The sequence below is a fragment of the Periophthalmus magnuspinnatus genome, chromosome 23 (assembly GCF_009829125.3).
Source record: "Periophthalmus magnuspinnatus isolate fPerMag1 chromosome 23, fPerMag1.2.pri, whole genome shotgun sequence".
Lineage (NCBI taxonomy): Eukaryota > Metazoa > Chordata > Actinopteri > Gobiiformes > Gobiidae > Periophthalmus > Periophthalmus magnuspinnatus.
Genome location: NC_047148.1, coordinates 6,983,862 through 7,010,476, shown reverse-complemented (window position 1 = coordinate 7,010,476; position 26,615 = coordinate 6,983,862). Strand labels below are relative to the sequence as shown.

Sequence of the window (26,615 nt, the reverse complement as noted above, 5' to 3'; positions counted from 1 at the left end):
AGAAGTGGGTGTTTTTCCATAACTTGGCAGAGCTGAACAATCTTATGGCAGATGTACTGATCCAAGGCTCAGCTGTTATAATGCAGAATCCCTGGCAAAGAATTAGAATCTTCACATATATTAAGTGCATTAGAAAGAATACCGAGTTAATAATGCAAATGAAAGACCATAACAAAATAATGTATGCATTTTTATTGGAGTGTACATTGTAAGACCTTTGTATGTGTCCAGCCACATTGATAAATCTGGAGTCCATGACATTGTATTGACAGTTACCAACAGAATTTCCCAATTTCCCAGCTGAGAAGAAGGCCCTGCTTCCCATAAACTAGAATGGCATTTCACAATAAGCAGGTTCAAACATCTTTAATCAACAATTGAAAATTATTTTCCTATTGCATCATATAACGCACCCACTAAAAGACAAAGTATGTTTATGCTATTGTATCATACAAAGCATTTGGTCACATATGATGCAGGATATCCCATATTAAGTGAAGACAAATCCACTTAAAACATTTTTCAGAGATATGCATTTGAATTAGTGTGCCATAAAATAAGTTCACTTTTATTATTACACTTCTTTACTACTTTATATTCCTATGACAACAATCAAGTTTTTTTTTATTTGAAAATGCATGATTTGAGTGCAATTATTCCTGCAAGTGGCATCCAAGTATCATTTACATTGTACACATTGATAGATGCATATTAACACAACCAATTCAAACCATTTGAATACTCTTCTTGCTTTAATTATCCAATATGATCATGTCAGTTATCAAGCCAGAGGATTGGGCCAGAAGTATTGTATGTAGTGTGTTAAAGTTCAAAATGTCCATCGTTATGCATATGTAATTGTACTGTATACTGTATTGTATCTTTAACAACTATACAGTCCTGAAAATGTCTCTTCTTTTCTATTTGTGCAAAAATAGACTCAAATTTACAGTTGATAGCAAATTAAGCTTTTCCCCCCATTTGTTTAAAGAAAAAAACAAGTGTTAAACTATAGAATCATTTGAATTAAGTAAAAACTACAGAGACTAAGGTATGAAAATAGTTTCTCCCTCTTGATGAACAATGATGATGTATAAAGGATTTTTTTGCAAGGCCATCCCTCAATCAGTTTAAGATAGGAAAAAAAGCAAATTTGCCTCAAGATTTGACAGACAAGTTGATGCAAAATTGCACATTTATAAGAAAATAGGGCACAGTAAGTAATCGTGAGGAAAGGTGCGACAGTTGAGTGACAGATGGAGGTGACAAAAACAAGAGTCTAGCAGTGTGGGAGAGGAACAAAAGCACTGTTAAAATCCAAGACTAGAAAAATAAATGAAAAACATTTACAGATGAAATGAGGTATTGCACAGATTAATAAAAAAAAAGCAATAAAGGCAACAGAAATGTACAGAAAGTAGATAGAACATTTACATTTTATAATTCTGAAAGTAAAATTTGTGTTGATAGACAAAGACAGTTTAGTGTCATCTACAGGTTTGGGGAAAATAAAAAAAAAAAAAAAAAAGGCTAATCTTCCCATTCATCCTCATCATCAAAGTCCTCGTCTTCATCGTCGTCGTCGTCCTCATCTGTGGAGAAATGTTTTTGTGTATTAAATTAACGAAAAAGAAAAAAAAAATTGATAACCAATGCAGTACGCAGGAAATGGTAGATAGGTAACACGATTTTATTCTGTTCATTTTTATAACATATGTGATAATTTGCAGTGGATTCTGTTAAAAGATATGTCCTTCGATATAGGAAGTTACTGTAAAGCCTGGTAGTTTGTATGCCAGGAAATAATTAGCCTAGCATGTTATTAGATTTAGCAAAAATGACAGTAGCCAATAAAAACATGACATGAAAATTGATGCAGATTATAAAAGTCTAGATAGCATTATCCTTTTTTGCTGGCCTTAGTTGGCTGATAAAGATAATATTACATTGTCCCAAAATGGCGTTACCTGAGGAGTGAATGGCCTTGCTCCTTTTCTGCATCACCTCCATCAGAGCTCCCACGATACCAGCCGAGGGGGCGGGGGTTGCTGGGGTGGAGTCCGTTTCTTCTCTCTGTAAAGTGTCCAGCTGTTAGAAGAATCTTTTTGTTTTTAATAAATGTTAGCAGAGATATTTAGCATTTTGGTGCTTTGCTGTTTAATGCACCTCTACTTTCAAACACAAACAGTTTACTTTTACCCTCCAAATTGTCCTAATAATAGTTATTATCTGTTATAAGTGAGGGCCAAGTGGATTCAACCGACTACAATGAGATGCGACTTCTCAGATGAAGGACGGCAATCGCAAGTGTGTTTGAAAATGTAATAACTTTTGAATTTTCACATATGTTCACCTAAAACTGTGATATTTTTTTTGTTTTCATCAGAGTTGAATGTGTACATACAGGTTTGAGTTGTATTCCTTGTCTGATTTGGTCCAGAAGTGCGTCTCTTCCCACTGATGATACGGGTCGCTCCTTCTGATCCACCTTCTTCAGCTGCGTTCCCTCTCGGATCTGACTGAGCAGCGCAGACTTCCCTTCTCCTCCGTTAGCGTCCATGCCGGGCAGAGCGGGTGGAGCGGGTGGGGGCGGGCCAGGCGGTGGGGGTGGAGGTGGCGGTGGTGGCACTCCTCCTCCGCCAGGTGGCCCAAGAGGAGGCGGTGGAGGAGGGCCTGTGGGCAGAGAGGCATGGGTAGGGGGAGGAGGGGGAGGCAGGGCACCGCGGCTGGGGGGTGGAGGTGGTGGTGCCCCCATGCCTGGACGACTGGGTGGGGGTGGAGGAGGGGCATTGAAAGGAGCCCTGGAGGGGGGAGGAGGGGGCGGAGCTCCACGACCACGCGCTGGAGGAGGAGGTGGAGGGGCTGAGCCGTGGTGAGGGGGAGGAGGAGGGGGGCCGCCGCGGGAGGGTGGTGGAGGGGGAGGAGCTGGGAAAAAACAAATAGAGAAAAAGGTCATACAAAAAGTAAAGTACAATCATTTGAAAACATCTTTAAGTCTTTGGTAAACATGACGGCAATTTTCTATAATATGACTATTTTCAATTTTGTCAAAGTCACTTGCAAATAAGCTGCCCCTCATGCCAGAGGTTTAACGGGTAGTGTCATAATAAAAAAAAAAAAAAAAATGAAGTCTGATATATTGCTGAAGTAAATTTAGACGATAAATGATGATGGAACCAAACCATAAAGCAGAATTATTCCGCAAAAAAGTATTTTAAATGTACAATACTGTTAAAAAAAAATATTAGCTGCAATAAGTAAATGACAGAGCGCAACATTTTGGTAGTTAGTTTGGATCTATAATGAGCCATAGAAGTTCGTAATTCAAACTTCTACAGCTCAAATCTCATCATAATGTAGAAAATTTACAAAAAATGTCCAAAAAGTACACAGAAAAAATGCCCATGATAAGCATTGACTCCTAAAAATATTGTTTCATCTGTCATGTGTTGAACAATAAGTTGTTATAAGATTTATTGTGAGAGGCCTATTAAAATATAGCAAATACAGGAAAAAAAAAAAAAAGTTTTGCTATTTACTATAACAACCGATGGAAACATTTCCTGTTGTGAACCTAATGCTAATGAAGAAACAACGCAGCGCGTGTTAGTGTGGTTTTAAATGCCAGCACTGCAACTGTTCACCTGTAATGATGACATTTTGACAATAAAGTAAAACTGCAAATGATTTCATATATCTATTGAATAAGGCACACTACAATTGTTGTAAAAAAAAAAACAAAAAAAAGAAACTACACATAATGAGCAATTATTTGTCACATAAAACATTAAAACTCATTCATAGTAAGACAAAGAAATTCAAAGTAAGACAAATCACACCTTGCAGCACACAATGGATTCCTGCCATGCATCTTAACATTTCACCATTATAACACTTGCTCATCTCATAAATGAAACTACTAGAAAATAAAAAGCTGGAAAAAACTGCACTGCAAATCATCAGGCCATGCAGACAAACCTACCACCCAACCTGGGGGGACCTGAAAACAAAACCACCACTAGTAAACTTGTCATTGAATTATTGTCCATAAGCAATTCCTGGAAAAACACAACATAAAACAAACTCAGTGTTTGCTATAAAATATTTGTGAGCTGATGTTGCTATAAGCCAAGTCAAAAGAAGAGCTCATTTAATTTTGAGACACACTAATATTGGGTTTTGGATATCTGGTCTGATCTAGAAAAATCAAGGTCAGGATGTTGGTACAGACAAGGCCCATCAATTTTAAACTTTACTATGTAACTTTTCAGGTGAGGAGACTGCCACAAGCTTGTCTCCATGGAGATAACACTGCTTTGTCTTGAATGTCCCACAGTATGACAATAAACGTCTCTTTCTTGCATATATTCAATTGCAGGTGTTTTTATTACTCAAAAATACACTGAAAAAAACAAATATTTCTACTGTGACATGTAATTTCTCCATGGAGACAAGCAGATGACTAGCCCCCGCCCCCACCTGAAAGTTTATGGCACCTTTAAAAGACCATTTACTGGGCACTGTTGACACTTAAGTTTATAGAATAGTTAATGTTAATGAAAAAAAAACAAAACAAGGAATCTTTACATATTTGGATCAACTCTTTCATAGCAAGTGGGCATCTTACCTTGTCGTCTCAGCTCATTTTTGACAGCCTCGACTCCTCCTTTTTTCTCGATGAAGTCATAGATCACTTTGGAGGTCTCTTTGTCCTTCAGGTCGGTCTCAGAGATGCCGCACATATCAAACAGATTTTTTAACTCTGGATCCAAATTATTCAGCTGGATTAAAACAAAAACAAATAAATATGTCATGAAATCTGCTTATTACATAGTTGCTTATCATTATCATTACTGACTCCCAGACAGCATCGCTTTTAATTGGGTCGTGTGTGGGCGGACAATAGGTCATAACAAATGCAACAAAACAAGGTTATGTAAATGTGTATTATTGTAAAGTCACAGGGGGCGACATTTTCTGGCGACGAAAGCTTTATAATTCATTTGGTTTATATTACAAATATAATACAAAAGGCGCACTATATATATTTTCTGGTTCTGCCTCCTGTTTGTTTCCTTGGGATATTGATTGCTTCTATTTTATGTATATCTCCTTTTGTTCAACTTAGAACTTGTTCAGCTAGAGTTGCGTTTTAAATGCACTATAGAAATAAAATTGACTCAAATGGCTTTACTTGGAATTTTAACACACTATAGCAATAAAACATGACTTTTTACCTGGACACAATTAGGTGACACCAGGTAAAGTTTTAGTCACAAGTCAGATCCATGGAGAAGCGACATGTTTTTGTGATAAAAACACCCGTTATGCAAGATAGATTTGGTTGATGCCATATTGTAGAAAATTCCAGGCAATGCTCCAACATCCAGAAAAGTTATATAGTGCAGCTTTAAGTCTCTAACTTTTAAATAAAATTTGAATAGAAAATGTTAACTTGTCCAACACAATACTAAGAGACGCCAAAAGAATTCCCTTATTCACTTCACTTGTCAATAGTCATGATGTTAAGAACTGCTGCCCTTTGTGGTGTGAACTGAAATGTACACACTTTAGTTTTAATCCATATTTACAGAGATTTACAGCTTTAAACACTATATGGCATATTTAGAGTTGACTTTGCCCTGCCAGGATTATATACACCTAAGTTTAACTCAGATCCTGTTGAGAGGCTCAAGCTAAGGTTTTTTTCAGGCTGGTGATGAAATACAGTGTTTATTTATATCTCAAATATGAGATGCAATTTAAGACCCAACTATGTGTATGCTGCCATCTGGTGGTGAAAGAAAATGTTAAATAATGTGTGGGTGCAAAAAGTTGTTGAGACTTCACTTATGCCTGTAAAAACTCAACATAACTTAACACATCTAACCATAGACATTATAGCGTTTAATTCTGCAGTTACTATGGCTGCTATTTTGTTTTTTTTTATTTATAGGTATTCTCATTTAATCTTTTATCTGTTCTTTGTACCACATTAAAGCCATCTTCAAATGCTTCAAATGAGTAATATTGTCTATTTAAAGGAAAAATGCCCATTGCTGGTGAGTTATTAGTATTTGACATATATTATCATCCAGTTCAATACAAGAGCAGTCTTTGAAATCATTTTATATCATATTTATAGAGCTGGAAAAAGTCTGCTGACCTGGACCACCTCATCATCTTTCACTATAATTACTGGTGATGCTTTTTGGATTATGCAGATACAGGTCAACTCCCCTCTACCCTCAATCTCAAAATTACAACAGAGTAGAATAGGCTTAAAAACTCAGAAAGAAGAAATATTTTTGAAGCACTGCATGTATCAAAGCGTGATATTTATTAATTTACAATGCTGGTCTGGACATAAAGTCATGCTGACAATCTGGCAAGTGATAACTCTGAAGTATGATGAATCAGTTGATAATTCCAAATCTTTCTATTATCACAATAAATAAAGATTAAAGTGAAAAATACATATTTCCGATGCCCTGTTATTTTAAAGCCCTATTACTTTCTAAAGACCTCCAGATTGAAATAGTAGACCTAAATATATGTTTTTGATGTGCATTGTGTATTTGAAAAACATTAACAATGATCAGAAATTTATACTTACATCAAAGCCTGTGTTTGGATCCCATCCTACGTGTCCTATGTGCCTGCAAAAACAACATTAGGTCAACGCATAGGTTTATTTTGTTCTGTGTATCTATTTTACTTGCTAATCTTATTTGGTTTTGTCCACAGTATTTCTTTAAATATATTTAGTGTATATATAATATTGTCGTACTGGAAATTGCTGGGGGTGCCGATATCTGCCTTGGTCAGTTTCTTCTTCTTGCCGCCTTTGGGCTTCCTCTCTCTCTTGGGGAAGGGCGAGGACACGAGGTTGTTCACCTGAGAGTTGTTATGGAAGCGTGAAACACTGATCTCTGGGTTTTTGATGTCGACTGTGGCCATCGGCAAAGAGGGACCTGAAGAAAAGAATTATAAAATTACTAAGTTTTAAAATAATTAAGTCTTGATGATAGCGTGGCAAGACTGATACATTTTTATGTACAGATTATTTAAGGCAATTTGTCAAATGAAATTCCTCAATAAAATGCCTGGCTGATATTCTTTCTTCTTCTATCTATGGGTATTCAGTTTAATTAAAAATTAGCAATGCTGTCATGGCAATTAACAATTTGAAGCAAACAAAGTATCACTTGAAAAGTCCTCAATACGTCAGCAACAACAGAAACATAAAACCCATGAATATAGAAGTACTTTATGCCTTTTTGAGATTATGGGCTTTAAAGATAACAACACATCTTTCAACGTATGTTTCTATAGACATCTATGCAGTAAAAGTAAATACCCTTTGAATGATTATGATGGTACTTGATATTGTTTATATACTGGTAAGTTTTGTTTGTGGAGTGTGTTCTTACATTTAAATGAAATAACAATTGAGGGAAATGGTTTTATGTAAGCAAGTACAAGCCATTTAAGATCAGTAGACTGCCTCTTAGATAAGACTCTACACAGACGACTTAGACATAACCACATGTGACATAACTGCACGGTGACATCAAGCTAACACGTCAGCATTACTACAACTTACAAACAATACAGCAGAGCAATTTAAGAAACAAGTAGAGTAATGTGAGCATTCAGATGTAACAATACTCAATATAACACTGATTCATTCAATATGACCTTCACAATTCAATACACAAGTGACTCAATAGACAACTCCAGTGCGTTAATCGTGCCATACTTCAGATACGGAAAAAACACTATATATTTAAACAAAAAATATATTATAACAAATAAGACATAGCTAAAGGAATAAACTGTTGCTTACTGATACTTACCATAACAATTTATTGTGTTTTATGTTTGTGTCAGTAAGTTCTTTTAATTAAATGAAAAGTAAATGAATTAATTTACTAATGTATGAGTTCATATTTCTTAAAAATGTAATCCAAATAATTTGTGCTATTCAGAACAACTTTGTCAAGTCTATAAAACAGGGATAGCTGTTTTGAAGGAGAAGACAGCCAGAGACAGAATACTTAATTGCTTGCAGAGGACTATTTTGCCTAAATATTTTTACTTTTACGATTAACGAATTGCGCTTTGATTTGATTGCGTTGCTGCACTCCAACCAACATACCTTTGTTTCTCTGTTTATATGGACTTTGAGGGATTTTGACTGGCGAAGGTGACGCAGACCTGCTCCGCCTTCCTCGCACCCTGTCCCATATACACACACTGTCCCGTTTGGCTCTCACGTTCATTAGCCCAGTTCCAAACATGACATTTGCTCTTTCGTCTGATCGGACTGACATGCTTGGTGTTCTTTCAAATGGAGAAGTATAAAGTTCATCCTGGGGCAAAACCAGGCAGTGCAGAGACGACAAGCAGCTCCCAGGCCCCATATGTCCATAATGTAAAGGTGCCGTGCCTGCCCTGTCACAGCCCAAGTCCTCAGAGGGGGCAGACAGGAAGGTGGTACAAAACATCATTGTTCAACGAATGTAGGATCAGTTACAAAAGCCACAAATTGAAAAAAAAAGTTCAAGAAAAAATGAATTCACATTTTTAGATGGCGTAGTTTAAAGTTGAACCAATTTGTTTACCCTGAGAGATCCAGCATGGTTGACTGAATATTAATCGCCACAAATAGTTGGAGAAAATTGAACGATAAATATTTCCCAGTTTGAAGGTAGCTTCTAGGTGCAAGATCAGTTTCCATGGCATTCCAAGTCTGAAGAATGGATTTGTCAACAATCCCTTGGGAAATACTGATACTAATGCAAAAAAACATAAAAAAAAAACCCAAAAACTTTTCCTTATTGCCAGTTTCTTGCATGTATCCAATATCTCCCCTGGCGTTTTTCCTCAGTCGGGTGCATTTTTGGATTACGATGCTCAGACCGCCTCGCTGTGATCAGTTCTCCTCCAGCCTCTAGCTCAACAACTGCTATTACAGCCATCCTCTCCTCCCTTTCTCCACAGCACAACAGAGCAAATACATCTAATCCTGGCAAATGATTTGGGATTTAGCAGTGGATTTTTTATGTAACTATTAAGTCCCACTGATGCGTAATCCCACAATAATCTCAGTGGTTTCTGAAAATAGATGAATATGCAAAGTGAAGGATAAAGAAAAGGCAGACAGAAAAGGGAATATTAAGAGCAGAGGTTGAGTGGGGACGAGAGTGTGGTGGTGAGGGTAGTAAACATTAGGAAAGTACAATGAAGCCTTGTCCATATGCTGCATGGTAGGTCTGTGTTTGAACTATTGACACATTCTTTGCATTTTTATGTCTTGTGGAGTTGTGTGTAGAATAAAAATGACGCCAACACGTGAAAAAAGAGGGGCCATTTACTGTGGGGGAGATTAACAAAAAAAGTCTCAATATTTTGGGCAGATAATCAGATTATATTTTTGCAATCCGTTAAAGAATGTACTGTTATTTAACTAACTTCTAATCAAACCGTAACCAATTCAATGTTAAGATATTTAAGTAGTGCTGCTCATTTCCAGATGTGGAGAAAGGTTTGGTCAGGCCTACCATAACTGCATCATTTTACCTAAGACTACAGACTGTATATATCAATCCTTCTTTATACAATCTATGAGACACACTCCACAAAATGTCCCATGCTGCCTGGGAATCGAACCTGAGCCCTTCTTGCTGTGAGGCGAGTACCAGACTATTTAGCCACTGCGCCGTTGTATCATAAAATAACCAATCAGAGTAAAATGCTGAGCTCAAATGCCTCAAATCCCTTGACTTCACAACAAAACCAGTATTACAACTAAACATGCGTGTCGACATACGGTGTTTCACATTTACGCCAAATAAAATGATAATCTGCTGGTTGCTTGAGTCAGATTTAAGCAAAGGGAGTCAGCATTTTCAGTTTTTTTGCAGCTAAAACCTGGAACAGTCTTCCTGAAGATGTGAGAAAAGCCTCTTTGACCTTGTTTACATCCAGGCTCAAAATGGTTTTATTTAGCTGTGCATATGACTGAAAGGTTTTTATTCTGCGCTCTTCTCTTTTCATTTGAATTTTGTGATGGTTATTTATGTTTTGATTTGTTAATATTGTGATTTTAATGTCTTTCTTATTCGATAAAGTACTTTGAATTAATTTGCGCACGAATTATGCTCTATAAACAAACTTGCCTTGCCATAATTTTCAAAAATTCAATAGCTCAGTTATCCTAGTAATAAATAAAGAAACCTCAAAAACAAAAACATAACTTAACTAGCAGAGGTAAATCCCCTTAATAATACATTGAATTAATGACCACAATATGAGATTTTTTGCTGAGATGAATGCGTGTGTGGACAGAGACAGATGGAGGAGTCGAGGCAATATTCCAGGAGGAAGTTTGACGTGTTTAGGAAAGAAATCAGCTCGCACCAGCACAAGTGATACTTATTATACTGTTTTTCTATTCAAATTAACTGACAAATACAGCTAGGACACGTTTTTTACACACAATTATACCAGCCACAACCTTCATAAAATCTGGTTTTGTTCAAAAACGGGTAAAACATGTGGCAATAACTTAGGTTTCAGATTATTTTGAGTTAATAGACTCAAAATGTCAGACTTTGCTTGTCCTTTTTCTATATAACCAGATCAATTATATTACATTCTAATAACTGTGCTACATTTCTATACAGTTTATAACAAATTTGTCTTTCTTAGATTAGTGACCATAGATTTAAATTTCAGGTATTGATGTTTTAGTCATGTTTATAGTATTTCACTCTATGGGTGTAAGACTCACTATTCTTATACATGTGTTATATTGATGTGCTCCACAAATACACCAATAAGCCAATACACTTTTCCATTACATTTAATCGGCTTAAATGTGCCGTGTGTTAGTATACAGTATGAGAATCTGTACATTTATTACTGTATGTATTTTTAAGCCAAAGGGTCATGTTCTGCAGTCTGTCATAAACATAAACACGTGGTGATCGTGTCTACCCACACATGTAGGTCATCTGTCCCATCTGGAAGTATGTTGGTCATAAAGCCAAATGTTCAAAATAAGGATGTAAGGGGGGATAATTTAAGACTGCAGATTTTCCAGCAATGAAATAAAAACTGAACTGATCAGTTTTGACTTTAGTGTCAAAGGTCATAACAATCATTTGAGTAATGACCATGTTACGACAAACGCCCTCATGCCACTCTGTTGTTATATGCATAAAATGTACTCTGTCCCAGAAGTACAATATTCAACATCTTGAAATAAGTACAAATGTATTAGTTTTAATTATAATTTATATGAGAAGAGTATATGAAGAAAAGAGTGAATGCTTGCTTATGATGCTTGGGTTATAACAATAAAATGTCACATGTCTTTTGAAATATTTCACTAACAAGAGTAAAGTTTGAGGTCAAATTTTGGTTACAACATTATAATTACGTTGTGTGAAAAGAAAATGGAACGTACCATTTGGAGGGTCGCGTCTTTTCTCTGCGAACACAGATAAATTTATCCGTTACAATTTTTTTTTTTTTTAAGTATTTTGGAGGAAAGCCCAGTTTGTCAGAAGAAAGAGGAGAGCTTTTGGTCTTTTAGATTCAGAGCAGTGACATGTGAAAGAAGAGCAAGTTATTAAAGGGACTGCCAAGCGTGGTTTAGTAAAGAAGAGATTAGGTAAAGTATTCAAAGTTTGACACCATAATGTCACATTTGAAAGAAAAACAAAGAAAAAAATGAGTCAAGTCTTTAATTTACGCAGTAGTTTTTCATGCCCATTTTACCAGCTTTTGACCAAATGTATCCATGCGTTTCAGAATTATGAAAAATTAAGACCGCTGCCATAGCAATTACCAACTTAAACATCCCGTATTTTGAATGATGAGAAGTCCTCAAATTTTTGCCTTCAACAGAAAGCTGAAACCCATGCCTGTAAGCACTGAAATATAGTATTAAATTTGATATGGTTGATTCAAAAACTCCTTCCAAAACTGTTATATTCACACAGCTACAGTAAATGTGATCAATCCCAGCATTCTTATTTAATAAACATCTACAAAAAAAAAAAAGACTGAAATCTACGTGGTTATTTGAAAAGCAGCAACAACTTTGACGATGGAGTTTGCGGTGACGAAAACATGAAGCGCTTTGATATGCTGATGGCTTAAATTCGCAATGACACAGGGTCAAACCAGAGAAGCCAAGAAGTGGAGATTAGAGCGTCCAATCAGATGAGAGGGGGCAAACACGAAAGAGAACAATCTATTAGAAAGGGCGGGAAGAGCAGCGTGCGACAGAGGCAGCAGCTTTAATCAGGGAAATAAAAGTCAGTGTGCAGTGCTATTGTGTATCTGCATGTGTTTTTGATTTAAACTAATCAATACGTGGCGAAAATATCCCTTAAAGTAGGCCGTGGATGACTCAGTAAAGAGTGATTTACACAAATTATCTCAAACTTTAAACAACAAATACCACCTTATAATAATATTCACCTTTTCAGCTGTTTTTAAGTAGGCTAAGATTACTTAATAATGGTAAACAATGAAGTAATTAGCACCTACTGATAAAAAATGTTATCTGGTATATAATAAATGCGTTTAAAGACTAGCCTAGTGCTTAAAATAGTTTTGTCAAAAAGGCAGCGCCCTAACTGAATCAAAGGGCAAAAGGACAATATGTTTGATGGCAAATACATTCCTTAAATTGGTTAGAATTGTATTACAACTCTCAAAAGGCACAAAAGAAATCAATCAACAAATTACAACAAGTTAGTTTGGCTGCATTATTTTGTATAGAGTAAACCTAGAAACAGTCCAAAGTATAAGTGATATTGTAGCTATCTAAATAAATAAATAAATACATAAATAAAATAAAGAATGAAATTTATAGTTTAATCTGATGAAGTATTATGGAGTGAGAAGTGGTCAGATCAATTACCACACATGGGATTATAACACCGTCTATTGTTGCATGTTGTTGAAAAATTGAACATGTACTGCCCCCTATAGACAGGACAGGGTAGTGTGTAATCTGGGTCAACTGGACCATAGTTAGTTTTGAATGTAATTATATATAATGTCATAGGAGAGGTTTTAATCAAAGCTTGAGAAACAAAAGTTAAGTAAGAAGAAGAACAGGACGTACAACAACGTGGTTTGAACCATTCTCTCATTTCCAATAAAGAATAATAACAACTTACTATTGAAAATTAACTGAATGTCAAACCAGTTTTGTAAAGACTGTAGAATTATGATTTTTTTTTAAATTTTTTTTAAATCTTATGAAATCAAGCGCTCATTGCAGTGAGAACTTTTATCAAAAATGGTCACTCTGAAGTTGTTTCTGTTATTCTGAGCACTTAATGTCAAAAGAGCGTGATTTTTCCATTTTATTTTATTTAATTGTTACCAGTCTTTCTCTGTTTTCTCCCCACGAGGTCTGAGACATTTCGACGGAACTGCTTTGCTTCCTCCTCATTGGCGAAGTTAAGACCCACTTGGCATGTCTGTAGAAGAAAAAGTTATCAGTTCATCTTTGATAGAAACTTTTTTTCTTGACAAAATACATTCTTGGAGAAATACTAACTGATAAAAGCAAGGATGTACTAGTAAAAGTAATAGCCATACAAATGATAGTAAGTAAATAGTAAGCAAAGTAGTACTGATGGTAGCAAAACAAGTGATAAAACTAAGAAGAAGCAGAGCCAACTAGTTATGTAGGTACAGCCTGGTTTTGTGTAAACATATAAATAGTCAAAACATACATGAGTTTTTAAAAAATACTTTTATTATGACTATAACTGCAGTAACAGTGGTGGTGGAATTAGTTAAACTAGCTTCCCTCTCAATATTTTTTATTGTTTTAAAGTCATATTTTATTCATCATTTTTAGTGTATTTCATATTTTTTCTCAAAGGGACTGTTTATTTTAAGTGAACCAAAAAAAAAAAAAAAAAAAAAAAGGTTGCATTTTCTTTTAAACAACTCAAGGACTGGACCCTGACAAATTATACCCACCAGGCCACATATTTGTTCTATAAATAAACAGCCTTGTAATGGGAAACTATTCAAATAATGTCTAAAACATTTTATACATGTCCCAGTTGGAAAAAAATAAAAAATAAAAAAAATCTTTATTTAAAACCTATATAAGGGCCCACAAATTGAAGACATGCTGAAGTAAAGATCATAAATTAACTTTTTTTTACTCCTCTAAACATAATACAACAGATACTTTCTTTCAACACTATAATTTGATGTACTTTTTAAAGATGATGTTATAGACACCAGGTCTTTAGCTTTGCTGTTCATCTATTTCCATTCTAAATAGAAAAAAAAAACAAAAAAACATATACACTACCAGTTAAAGGTTTGGACACACTATATATGAAACAAGATATATGGAATTATGCAGCAAAGAAAAAAGCTGAATAACTCTACTGAACATTTTTTTAACATTACCTATAAATCCTCAAAGTAACCACCCTTTGCTTTGTTAAAAAAAGATTTTGTAGAGTTATTTAACTTTTTTCTTTACTACAATAAACTGTATAAAGAAGTGGACTAAGTGAGTGTGACATCGCCCATAGCATTCGGCTCCAGTCAAATGGAGCTCATCGAGGCTAGAGCAGTTATAGATACGAATTTTCAGTGGAGTTTCATATTTGGAATCTTGACCACGAGTATCATAGCAACCAAAGAGCCAATCCAGAGGCTGTTGCCCACCCCCTGCTAAACCAGCTGTGCGGCCGCTTAGCAATAGTGTCAACATGAAAGAAGGTGCTCTGTCACCTACTGATAACACAAAATTGTGAAATAAAAACACCAGGATCATATAGAGCGGGTTAATATGAACATTTTAAGACCAAAATGACCAGGCTCACTGAAGCAGTTACAAAGAGAAGGGTGATAGTTTTTCAATGCAAAGTGAATTGGAATGTGGCGGCTAGCACGTTAGCTATGTACATTTATACAGTCTATGCTTACTGCACAATTCCATATATTTGATGTCTTTTACATATGTATGTAAAATGTAAAAAAAAAAAAGGTAAACATAAAGAACATTAAAATATTGAATGAGATGGTGTGTCCGGACCGGAATTTTTCAGTACAATATATGAAACCACTCCCACAATCCATATTTGCAAAATTTGTGAGAGCATTCACGACTTGGAGTAAAGGTATACTGATTTAAACTAAAGTGGTCTGAACTCACATCTCCAGTGAATGTAATAAAGTACGGCCTGGAGGAGGAGAGGTTGAAGTTGTTGTAGAGCTCCTGTTCAAACATCATTTTTCCATCCTGTGGAAAACAACACACACAAGAGGGATTAGAGGGACAGAACACATGTGGATAATGACTGCACAATATAGGGACAACAAGCATTATATTATTTTATGCCTTACCACATTTAAAAAACTATGTATAAATAATTTGAGATTTGGAGAAAAAGTGACAACATGGCACTAAATCAAGATGCACTAATTAGGAATCAGCAATAAATACTGTCATTTAAATTATTTGGGCAAGCATGTTTACTAATTGCACAGTTTACTTAAAAATATAGCAATACATACATAGTAAGTACTATGGGTTTTATTGGGTTCCAGTTTAGTCTATGCTTTTGTTCAATACAAATACAGCACAACAAAACAGTTAAATATAGATTTTATCTAAAAACTGCTATAGACTGCTATACAGTGTATACCTAATAAAAAAATAAAAAAAACTAAAACATAAGCTTTGTAAGACTTGCTATGCCTTTCTCACACTTGTGCACCTCACAAAGTTAAAAGTGTCAATCGTAACTGTATTATGATCACATTTATGAAAAAGTGCTCTTATCTACTATAATTTGTAGATTTAAGTGATTTACCCTGAGGTCGAAGACTCTGATGAAGTAGGAGCGTAGGGGGTTGTCTTTGACCAGACAGGCCACTCCACAGCATCTCTTGCTCCAGCTAGAGTTCCTCTCTGCGGTGAACACCTGGACCACAGCAGAGGAGAGTGACTGCACAGGGAAGACAGAGAGGGGGAAATTAGAAGGTCATTGTGAGAAGGATACATGTAAACTGACATATTTCACATGTGATTACTAATGCAAGTGTTTATTTAAAGGGACACTAAGCAAATGGTGGAGGGTCTGAGACCATTCTCCATGAAAATGTTATTGTTTTGCCTGGAATATTTCATGCAATGGCATTATGATCAACTAGGATTTTCTATGAAGTGGTTGTCACTCAGCAAATACAGCAAATGTATATCTGGAGAATATTTTACTTTTACATTCACTTACAGGGATGCTTTAAGTCTCCAGATATTCACAGTACAGGTTGCGAATCAAAAGGCATCTCACACACTACATTACAAATCCAATAATATCAGAATAATTCACAAGTACAAATAGAAGTACAGATATTTCAGTTTTATAACAGTGAATATGGCAGCTATATAACTGGTTTCCTTTCCAAAATAATCATATGGATGGATGGCCAAGACAAAAAGTTTACAAAAACAGAGAAAAAAGTCAAGACTGAAACTCATAGACGTGACTATAGCAGGAAATGTAGCACGTAGAATGCATCAGTTCAGCAGCACATCTACAGTTCACACAGAGGATCACAGTGCTGTCCTCAGATTTTACAGTGTCCTGGGGAGGCTCAGTGCCACACATGAAAGAAAGTGCTCTGTCACCTGCTGATAACACACACAGCTGTTCCTGGAAGGAACACCTTTAATGAGGCAATAAAACTGAGCAGAGCAGTGTAGACAAAGATCCATCATAAAAGTGTGTGCGAGTTAATCTAAACGAAGCAAGAGGAAGGCCAAATCTTTACTTAGAAAACTACAAAGTCATTCAATTCTGGTATATCTAAATATCAAAGTATAGATTGATATGTCAGATTTTATGAATGTGAATATGTTATATTAGATAGAGAAGTGGTTATTTTTCATAAGCGTTAACGCTTGAGAAAAGCAGGATTTGCTAAACTAACAGAAGGAATCACATGTATGTAGAGGTTTAAATGACACGCCTAGCAGGTTTTAAAGACAACACAAGACATATCAGACAGTGTTACAATATTCAGTTTCTGCATAGACACAATGTGACTGAAATTTCATACTTTAGTAATTATGTAATATGTTGACTGATACTCTGAGTAAAAATAAAATTTAAGGTTGAATTAAAACACAAATATCTTCAAATATTGGAGTACAGACACCAACATACTTGACAGACATAAATTTTACTAAACGTTAATTCATTCAATTCATTTTATTTTTGTAATGCCCAAAATCACAACAACAGTTGTCTCGAAGGGCGTTCATGTTTTGGTTGATGGAGGAAACCGGAGTACCCGGAGGAAACCCATCCAGACACGGGGAGAAACATGCAAAACTCCACACAGAAAGGCCTGGGCGACCCGGGGATCGAACCAAACCTTCTTGTGAGGCATGAGTGTTGCCACTCAGCCACCGTGCTGCCTACACACAAAAACAAACAGGAAAATCAAACAACAACGTTATGACCTAAAGGTTGTACACTACAGTTTTGAGGCATCTAATCTTACACACATAGATAAAAAGCAAGTAACCTTATCTTAACAATTTGTAAGATGGTTGATTTTAATGTAATAGAAATAGCATATTGAAATCACAGTATTCAAAGCAGTTTGCAAATATCTACTTTTCCTCATGTACTCCAAAACAAAATAGTAATGACCAACAGGAGGAGTGGGGAAAAGTATGTGTTTGAACCTAGAGCTATATTAAACAAAGAAGCTTTGGAATCACAATATGACTGTCACCAAAATGCAGATTACAAGAAGGATTTGTCAAGCTCTTGTCCACTACTTGAGAAATAACTGCACATTCGAAAGAAACCCATTTCATCACAAACAGTTTGGGTCAGGGTGCTTGTATCACGGGTTATCTCCCCCAGTGTGGAGCTCTATTCACAAACTGTGACTGGGAACTTCCACTCGACTGGCCACAGCTCCACAGTGGAATAAATAAACGATTACTCCCCGACTCAGTGCACCAGGGCTCTCCATAGACTGTGCTCTCTCTGCTAAGTGGGTTACTCTGCCTGGAGGCTCTGAGGGGAGGGGCACACAGGATGCCAAGGTCTATATATGACATCAAACTACACAACACTGATTATATGAGGTAGTAGCATGCACATGGAAGTTACATCATAGTGTGTGGGTTAATGAAAAGTACATGCAGTGCTGCAGTGCAATCTGCCATTACTGTAAATATAAGATTAGCATGGGCTAACAATTTGTCCTTCAAGACTACATCAATGAAATATTTGGACATGTATTTACAATAGAGTGATGTGATAGAAAATAATATTGGAATGGAGATTATCAAGTTTGTAGTCTATTAAAAGGCCCATATTACGCTATATTCTGAAATTTGGTGTCACGATTATCATGCCCAAAATAATTGCAAATAATTATCAAATATCACAATAATTACGGTATTAAAGTTAAAAAGATAGACAGACAGACAGATTTTAATATTATTCACTGGAGATGTGAGTTCTAATTTAATATTATATTGAATATTAAACGGCTGTTATAGAATGGTACTTAAAAGTGAGCACCACACTTGTCTAGAAGAGATCATCATGGACAAGTGGGTTTTTTCGGCACATTCTGGTGATATAATGGGGATTATCTTTGTTGGCAATTATCACAATTATATAAAATGCCCCACAAACGATTATCGTCTACCCTTTTTATCACGATAAACAATATTATTGTTTAGAATCCCATCCCTAACCAGGAAATGCATTTTGTTTCATTCACACATGTGTAACACACAAATCGTGCACATTATAACATGGCTTACTCTCACAACAGTCAGTTTGGTGTAATATGATGTTTTCATTGCTTTAAAAGGTCCTATAATAAATAAAGCAACAGCAATCTCACCTTTATAGCTTTGATGGACTACACTGCAAGTGTATTGTTGCTTTTATTTACCTGATTGTCTTCATTACAATATAAACAATTATACATTTTAATGAAGAGAATCAAATATTAGAACCTAATTTATGCAAACATTTCATTTTTGTTGATACTGTTCAACCCCTCTGATTGCTTGTATGTAAGCAGTTTCATCACAGTGTGTAGCACTGGGTAACAACCTAGGCTTCAATGCTGCCTGCATCTACGGCATATTTTGGCTCTCCAACATTGGCAAAGTGACAATACAAATAGTACTTAGTTTGTGTGAATAATAAGTCATGCAGATTCATAATTCGACCTTCTACAGCTCAAATCTTATCATTGTACAGATAATTATCCAAATAGTCGATATTGTATTTACTATGTACTGTATTTATCATGACAGGCTAAATACAGAAGATTTTTGCTGCAAAAGTCCATAGATCAAAGCAAATCTGTTTTTCTTAAGAGCACATTTGTGATAAAATGATACTAATGTTGCTTTTAGTGCTCGAGTTTTTTTCTCTGCACACTGATTGTCCATGACAGGGCCAAAGGGTGCAGGAAGTAGAGCTGTGTTCAACGTCATCAACCTCTGACTAAGACACATTCCCCCAAACACGAGCCACAGTAACAGACTATGCAACTAGACCAGTGGAAAACATTACTAACGTAACAGGTGAGATATGCAAGGTCAATGTAGGTTAAGTTGGACAAAGACAGTTCTAAAAATAGTACTTGAAACACCAGTTTAGAATGATGAACAATTTGCTGAATAATAAGAGATGGTTAATGGTTACATATGGGACCTTATTTTGGGCATTTTGAGTTTATTTTGTAAGTCAGTAATTTCTTAGTCCTCTCGGCTTTTGTAATACCAACTCACTACGAAAACAGAAGTGTAAACACGGTTATAGCAGTCAAAATGTACCTCCAGCCTCTAGGTGTCACCGGTTACATGTTCTGACTCCCCAGTGCCCATTAAAGGGGAAGTAATTAGTGCAGCAGGTGTTACATATGTGAGGATGAACGTGTTAAAGGAATACATGGAAATAAAGGGTATTTGAAGTGCATCTTTTTGAGGACTGGGCTCATTTTTAGGAAACACGTGTATGAAACGCCACCAAAAACATTTGCAACATATTGGTTTTGTGGCACAGGGTCACCTGGCCTCTCCAATGATAACTGAAAAAGAAGGACTATAGGTGGGCACTATATCAACTTATCAACAATATAGTGAATGTTATTTAGAAAGTATGCACGTTTTAGCGCAAATGATCACAACGGTCTCAAAAATGCTACAAAAAGAACAAATTAATTGCACAAACTCATGTTGCAATCTTTCATATGAGTACAAAGTGGCATTTCTGTATGTTTGTGGGTCATTTTTACAGTCCTTTTACATTTGTCCGCTATTTAAATCTTAAATAATACACTTAAAAATGTCTTAGTACATTCACGTTGGATTGCCCACTCCTAATCAGTGAGATCCCTGTGTAATAAAGGTATAATATAGAGCTCCTGCAGTTGTCGCCAAACTCCATTCTGGCAGTGATAGCGGCAGAGAATTCCCATAGAAACCAAGAGTGTCAGCTGCAACTAACAAATTTTGTCAGAGTTTCAGAGATTGTGGATTATTGGTGCGCACTAAGATGTACACATTCTCAAGAGTAGAAGCTTTGTGATGGATTTACAAAGCTTCAAATTGATCGTAGCCTCTTAAAGATTCAAAAACTGTACATTTGTGTATTGTCATTAACATTATAGTCTATTAATGAGGCAGAGCAAGAGCAGTTTAAAGAGAAATAATCCCAAATAACAGCAAACACTGTAATTTTATTTTTTTTACATTAATTGGCTGCTTAGAAATGTTGCTTGTAGAAAATACAAATCACAAACTAAAAAAGTGTGTTAACATTGACATGAGTTCGAGCACATTGTGTTTTTGCTGTTTCGCTGTCATTTAAACTGTCAATATGAGTAAAAGTTATAAGCACAGGGCTTTACACAAAAGTCTATTTTTCACAAACATCTCCAGGTACCCTTTTTGATGATATAAGAAGGTGAATAGTAAGCCACATGTCTCAGTATTGTTAAAGCAAAAAACAATGTGATCTATACTTTTTAAAATAACACACTTCCAAGGTAAGGGTCACTAATGTTTAATCTGATCAATTTTACGCTAAATCATTGTCTAGCGTTTGATTTAATGCCAAAAAACTCCAAAAGCGTGCCATTCACTTCCGCTAATTCACCTCTGCCAATACATCCCTATCAAATGTAGCCACGTGGGTGCAGAAGCTCTCTCTAAGACTACTGTCACCTGAACAACACTGGAAAAGTTTAGTCTTGATTGTTGACTTAAAGGGCTGGAACTTACAAACAGAAAATTGCCAACTGTTGAGGTCACTGACAAAGAATGACAAGGAAGTAATTAAGAACAGTGATTATGTAAGGCAATGGAGAACAATCAGAGGTGATGAGAAGGAAGTGACAAATCAAGTACTGAAACTGCAAGAACAAGGTCACTCAGATGACAATAAACAATCCTGTAATCCAGTAGTGTTTAATAGAGATAAAGGAATGAAAAAATGTATTTATGTTAACGTGCATTCTTTTTGTGTGGTAAGTAAAGATACTAGCTGCAAGATTAATCGCAAAAAGGAAAAACTAAATAATAAGGCAATAGCTGCAGGTCTTGTTCTAAATGAGGTCACCTTGTTTTTTAGACTTCAAACTGGTTTTAAATTGCAATTAATTCTTGTATAGTTTTACAGTTCATATTTCAGTCTACATTCAAGTGTTGACGCAGCTGGAATTGTATAAAAAGTACTCTGAACGGAAGCTTGATTTAAAAAAAACAAAAAAAACACAAAGGACAATTCTTAATTATTTGTCAAGGTTGGAATGAAGGGGGGAGCAAAGTGGATACAAAATGTGCTAAAATAGACACAATTTAGGAAAAGGGGGGAGACTTGTTCCACTAATGCAGCACAAAATCACGAGAGGAGGCCGACCACGGACTTCCTGTAGGACCGGACTGCTGATGAGGCACTAGCGCACAGAGATCAGGAGCCTGGCCACCTTCAGCGCTGCCAAACACATCCAGTCATCAGCACAAGGAATACCAATGAAACAAGCTATAAAGCCAGTCTGTGTCTACGCAAGCTTCAAATTCAACAGCTCCTCGTGGGACTGGTGGAGTTTAGGTCAAACAGACAAACTAAGATGCCTTAAATTGATATAGGGGAGTGGGGTCTCAGACTTTTTACATGATGTATTCTCTAAAGGCTGACTAGTATTGAAACTAGATCTTTATTTCAGCAAGTATTGAAAAAAATGACAAAAAAGACAGATTTGTCCCTTTCCTGAATAATAGCCATAAGGGTAAAGTACTTGCTATGCTATGACCTATAAGACCAGAACAAACTGCAATGTTTTTGTCATAAACTGCATTCTCTTGTGTAACAGTCAACATTGTATCAAAACCATTTCAAGAATCTCAGGGGTTTTCAACACTAATACTTATTGTTGCCATGTGGGGCAAGACACTTGACCCACCTCATCAATGCCAATGTATGAATTTGATGTGCGAAAGATTGGTGTTGGTCAGACGGCTGCATGTGCACACTGGCTGCCATATTTCTGTCAGTTTACTACAGGGCAGCTGTGGCTCAAGAAACTGCTTACCACCAGCAAGTGTAAAGAGTGAATTAATAATGTATGATGGAAACTAGGACAGGATACAAAATAAAAACATGGACAAAAATCTCTATTTCAGCTAAATATGTCAGTCAGCTCTCAGAAAATATAAAGAGGAGAGCATTTTAAAGGGCTGTAAAAATACTCTATGGGAAAATTTGCAGTGCAATTTTACAATCCCTGAATCATAAAACAATTCATAACAAACAAGTACTGGGTCCGCCCTCTAACCACGTACTGCCATTCTAATTCAATCAGACAGACCACAATCTGCGCACTTTCCAAGTCACATAAACTCAACAAATGCTCCTCTTACTTAATGAAACCCAGAAGTTTTTGATCATTACTTATTTATAATTCTAACATTGTTTGGAGGTTACATTGTGTATTCTTAAATTTTAGCTGTCATTTTCACCTCTGCCCTTTGAGCCACGTTAAAATGTGGTTACCTCATCATAAAGATACCTGGAGTTGTTTTGTTTCATCCACGCATGTTTGAGCAATCCTTTACTGTTGGTCTGTCTACATCTCCAAAGCTCAAAATGCTCTGTTCCACCTTGTGATGTCATGAAGTAGTAGTTTTTAAGTTAAAACCTACCTTTTACCGTTAGTTCTGAAGAGATTGGAGATTCCAGGGCTGAAATCATCCAAATGATTCTAATGAAGGTGTGTGGAATTTACAAACAGCACTTCAGGTATTACCAAATGACATCACAAGGAAGAACAGAGTGTTTTCAGTTTGAGAAAAGAACTCGGCCTAAATACGCAGGGCATGTGTGTGAAATGTGTGTAGGTATGTTTTTGATGAGGAAATAACATCATAACATAGGTCAGGAAATTGCATAATATGGGCCCTTTAACATTATTTTGAGACAATAACTTATTTGTTTAGCCTCATCTGAGCAAAAATGAATACAGGTATAGTATTTTTCTGATACCTGCTCCGATAGTTGATACTTAACATGAATATTTCCTCAATACACTGCAACTCGAAAAGGCTGCAGTTATTTGGGTCATAGAATGTCCTGTGCAAAGAACAAAATACCTAAATTTTCTTGTATTAGTTTTTAAGTTAATCTCTTTATTCTCTTAAATTTTAATGCTCTTGCTGTTTACAATGTGCACTTTTTACACATATTGCAAATCTAATCACCCACCAAAAATCTAGAAAGCACATGTTGTTTATATTATTATTATAGTATGACTTGATTTATTTAAATAAGCAATAAAAGTTAACATGTGCTAGCAGAGAGTTCAACTTTAGCAGCTCAAGTTTAATTAAGACATTTTTCTATTGGAGTTTTTCTGTTTTTTTAATAGGTGGGGCTGAGAACAACTGTCACTAGAACAAATCTGGGCCTATACTCTCCCTTCTCACCTTTCCCTGAAACTGCCTGTACCTGCAAAGACATGCACTAGATCTGATGCAGAATGGAACTGACAGCATCGTCTTAGTCACATGCATCATGACGACACAATGGAGAGGTGCCAGGAGGAGAGCGTCACTGCAGGGTTTGAGAGCTGGATTCACACAGGAGGACGACACGCCCCGAACACCGGAGTGAGCTCCAGAGGACAACCACATGTGAGAGGAAGTGGAGCCTTTCCTATGCAAACAGTGTGCATGGTTAGCACAGGTAGCTCACGAGGCTATGTGCATGGTAGACTAATAGGGAGTGCACAGTAAAGGAAACGAGAAAAGTATAAACTCATTGAACACTATAAAAACTGATTATGTATTTTGTTCTACTATAAACAATGGATGGGAAATTGACCATGAGTTACTAGGCTAACTAGGCTAAAAAAATAAAATAAAAAACTCTTGTTCTCCACCAATTTACGATCTTCTCATATCTATCTCAACTTTTGACATAACTCTGACATAAGATCAAATTATTTCCTTAGAAATTATGACAATGCTATTGACAAAGAGGAAGAGTGTTTTTTCAGTTCTTTACACCATTCTCCTCATTGTACACAATTAAAGGAAACTATTCTGACAATGAGGAAGTAAATTTGCATTCAGGTTAAACACAGTGCAAGTCTCAGTGATGTAGCTCAATGTGAACATACACTTTAAAAAACAAATGACCATATACTTCATAAATACACATCTGTCCTATCCATAATAGTAATATGTTATATACTTAAGGGAGAAAAGTAGTTGGTCATGGCTCACAAGCCCCTAAACAATAACTGCTCAATAATGGATCATATATTAAATATTTTGTAAACCAGTGATTCTTTATTTATCACCGTCTCTTATGTGTGCATCTGTAATGAGGAAATGGGGAGATATGAACAACCCATGCATTTACTGGAGGCAGGTTAGGTTAAGGTAGATTTTATTGTCTTTATATAAGGAATCTCCAAATGTTGAGCCAGGATTGTATCCAGGATTACTCAGATGGAACATAAACTGGAATGTTTTTGTGCAAACCCAGGACCTGCATGTAGGTTGCAATTACAAAATAGTGGCCTGCTTTCTATTGTTAAACATTTGCTACTAAAATGCAATTGTTAGTGACAGTTGTTCCACTCAGGTAGATTACTGTCCTTGAGTAAAAAGGACATGTGGTATTGTCTTCTATGATTCAGCTGTATTTCTAACAAAAAGAAGCTGGTGGGCCGTGCACACAGTGCATGAGGTGGGCATAAATATGAGTCAGCTATAGGAAACCTACTTTGCGCAATCACAGGCAAACTACCGAATCGAGACAATGAATAGGATAAACATCTATGTACAGGAGGAGACGCGCTGTATAAGGCGGTTATAGTAAATGGGACAGGGTTTGGCTCACACCGACTTGACACCATTTAACAGACTATTTAATGTGCGCGGCCAATTAATCCGTGCACATTCTTGAGAGCGCAAACACTTCCCGGAGAGTTATGTAATGCCAGTGAAAAAGAGTCGTTTGCAGAGCTCTGTGGCTTTAGCAGCTCCGCGCAGGACTGTCCCGCTCCCACACTGCTCTGACACAGGTGACAACCCGAGGAAGAGAGGTAAACCAGGGACATTACCCGGGGGAGCATTACTGTGATGTTATCAAAAGGACCAGTCCCAAAGAGACATAAACGTCTCCCCAGCCCTCCCTGTAGCTCCTGCTGTCAACAAACCAGACTGTGCGTGTTGTGCCAAAGCAGCGCTGATCACTAAACCATACACATGTACTAAAGCTCTGCCTGATGTTTGGAACTGCAGGGACAGGAAACACCAGAGACACTGCACAGGGTAGCTTAGCTCCTGTGCTAGCCTGTTATCATGCAACATTTCCCTGAAGAAAACTTACCATGCATTTCCTGCCGAGGTGGTTGAACAGGCATTCGTTTTCTTGAGGTGTTAATAACATGGAGCCGACGTTTGCTGGCCGCCTTTGCGGCGGCTGTCCACTCATACTTGTGTAGAGTTTGTGAAGTCTGCACCGAGTCTAAGTCCAGATATGAGATCCAAAAAGATACATAAACAATCCCTGGGTCATCCGTGGCCTCGCTTCGTCCCCCTCACACCTGAGAGACCTCACCCCGCGGAGCTGCTCCTGGATGTCTGGGAGATTCAACACTACGTCCCGATCCACTTCCAAACGATGAAAAAAAACGCAGGAGTCTGAGCAAAGACTAGGAACACAAAACTTTCCTGGGAATGCAGCCGCCAGAGAGCGCACAGCCAGCCTCATCCAACATGGCAGTGTCAGGACGAGCCCATCTGTGAGGAGCGGGGGACACGCGTCTCTCAGCGGCACAAACAACAACACAACATGGGATCGATGGGGCTGAGAGTTTGAAAGAACAAAGCAGATGCATCTAATAAGCAAGCTCCTACTGATTGTTTGATTGTGATTCGTAACAATAATTATACATTGTTTCGAGTCTCCCGCTCTCTCCACTCAGTTGGTGCAGTCCCTCCGCCTGTGGCTTTACGGCAGGAATGTGCGCAAGTGGAGGTGAAG

General features: G+C 36.7%; 1 protein-coding gene across 2 annotated transcripts; it reads right to left on the bottom strand.

The window, feature by feature from the left end:
- Positions 1–177: 177 nt before the first annotated feature.
- Positions 178–26,355, bottom strand: waslb (WASP like actin nucleation promoting factor b). Of its 2 annotated transcripts, XM_033988940.2 has the most exons (11): positions 25,959–26,355; positions 15,882–16,016; positions 15,221–15,307; positions 13,415–13,511; positions 11,477–11,500; positions 6,791–6,974; positions 6,617–6,659; positions 4,628–4,781; positions 2,405–2,925; positions 1,968–2,073; positions 178–1,592 (listed from the first exon to the last, which is right to left on the bottom strand). In XM_033988940.2, exons 1-11 carry the CDS (start codon positions 26,061–26,063, stop codon positions 1,531–1,533), a joined length of 1,518 nt encoding a protein of 505 aa, XP_033844831.1. In that variant the 5' UTR covers positions 26,064–26,355; the 3' UTR covers positions 178–1,530. The 2 variants fall into 2 exon arrangements, with proteins under 2 accessions (XP_033844831.1, XP_033844832.1); XM_033988941.2 differs by lacking the exon at positions 11,477–11,500 and having other exon boundaries at positions 25,959–26,348.
- Positions 26,356–26,615: the final 260 nt, after the last annotated feature.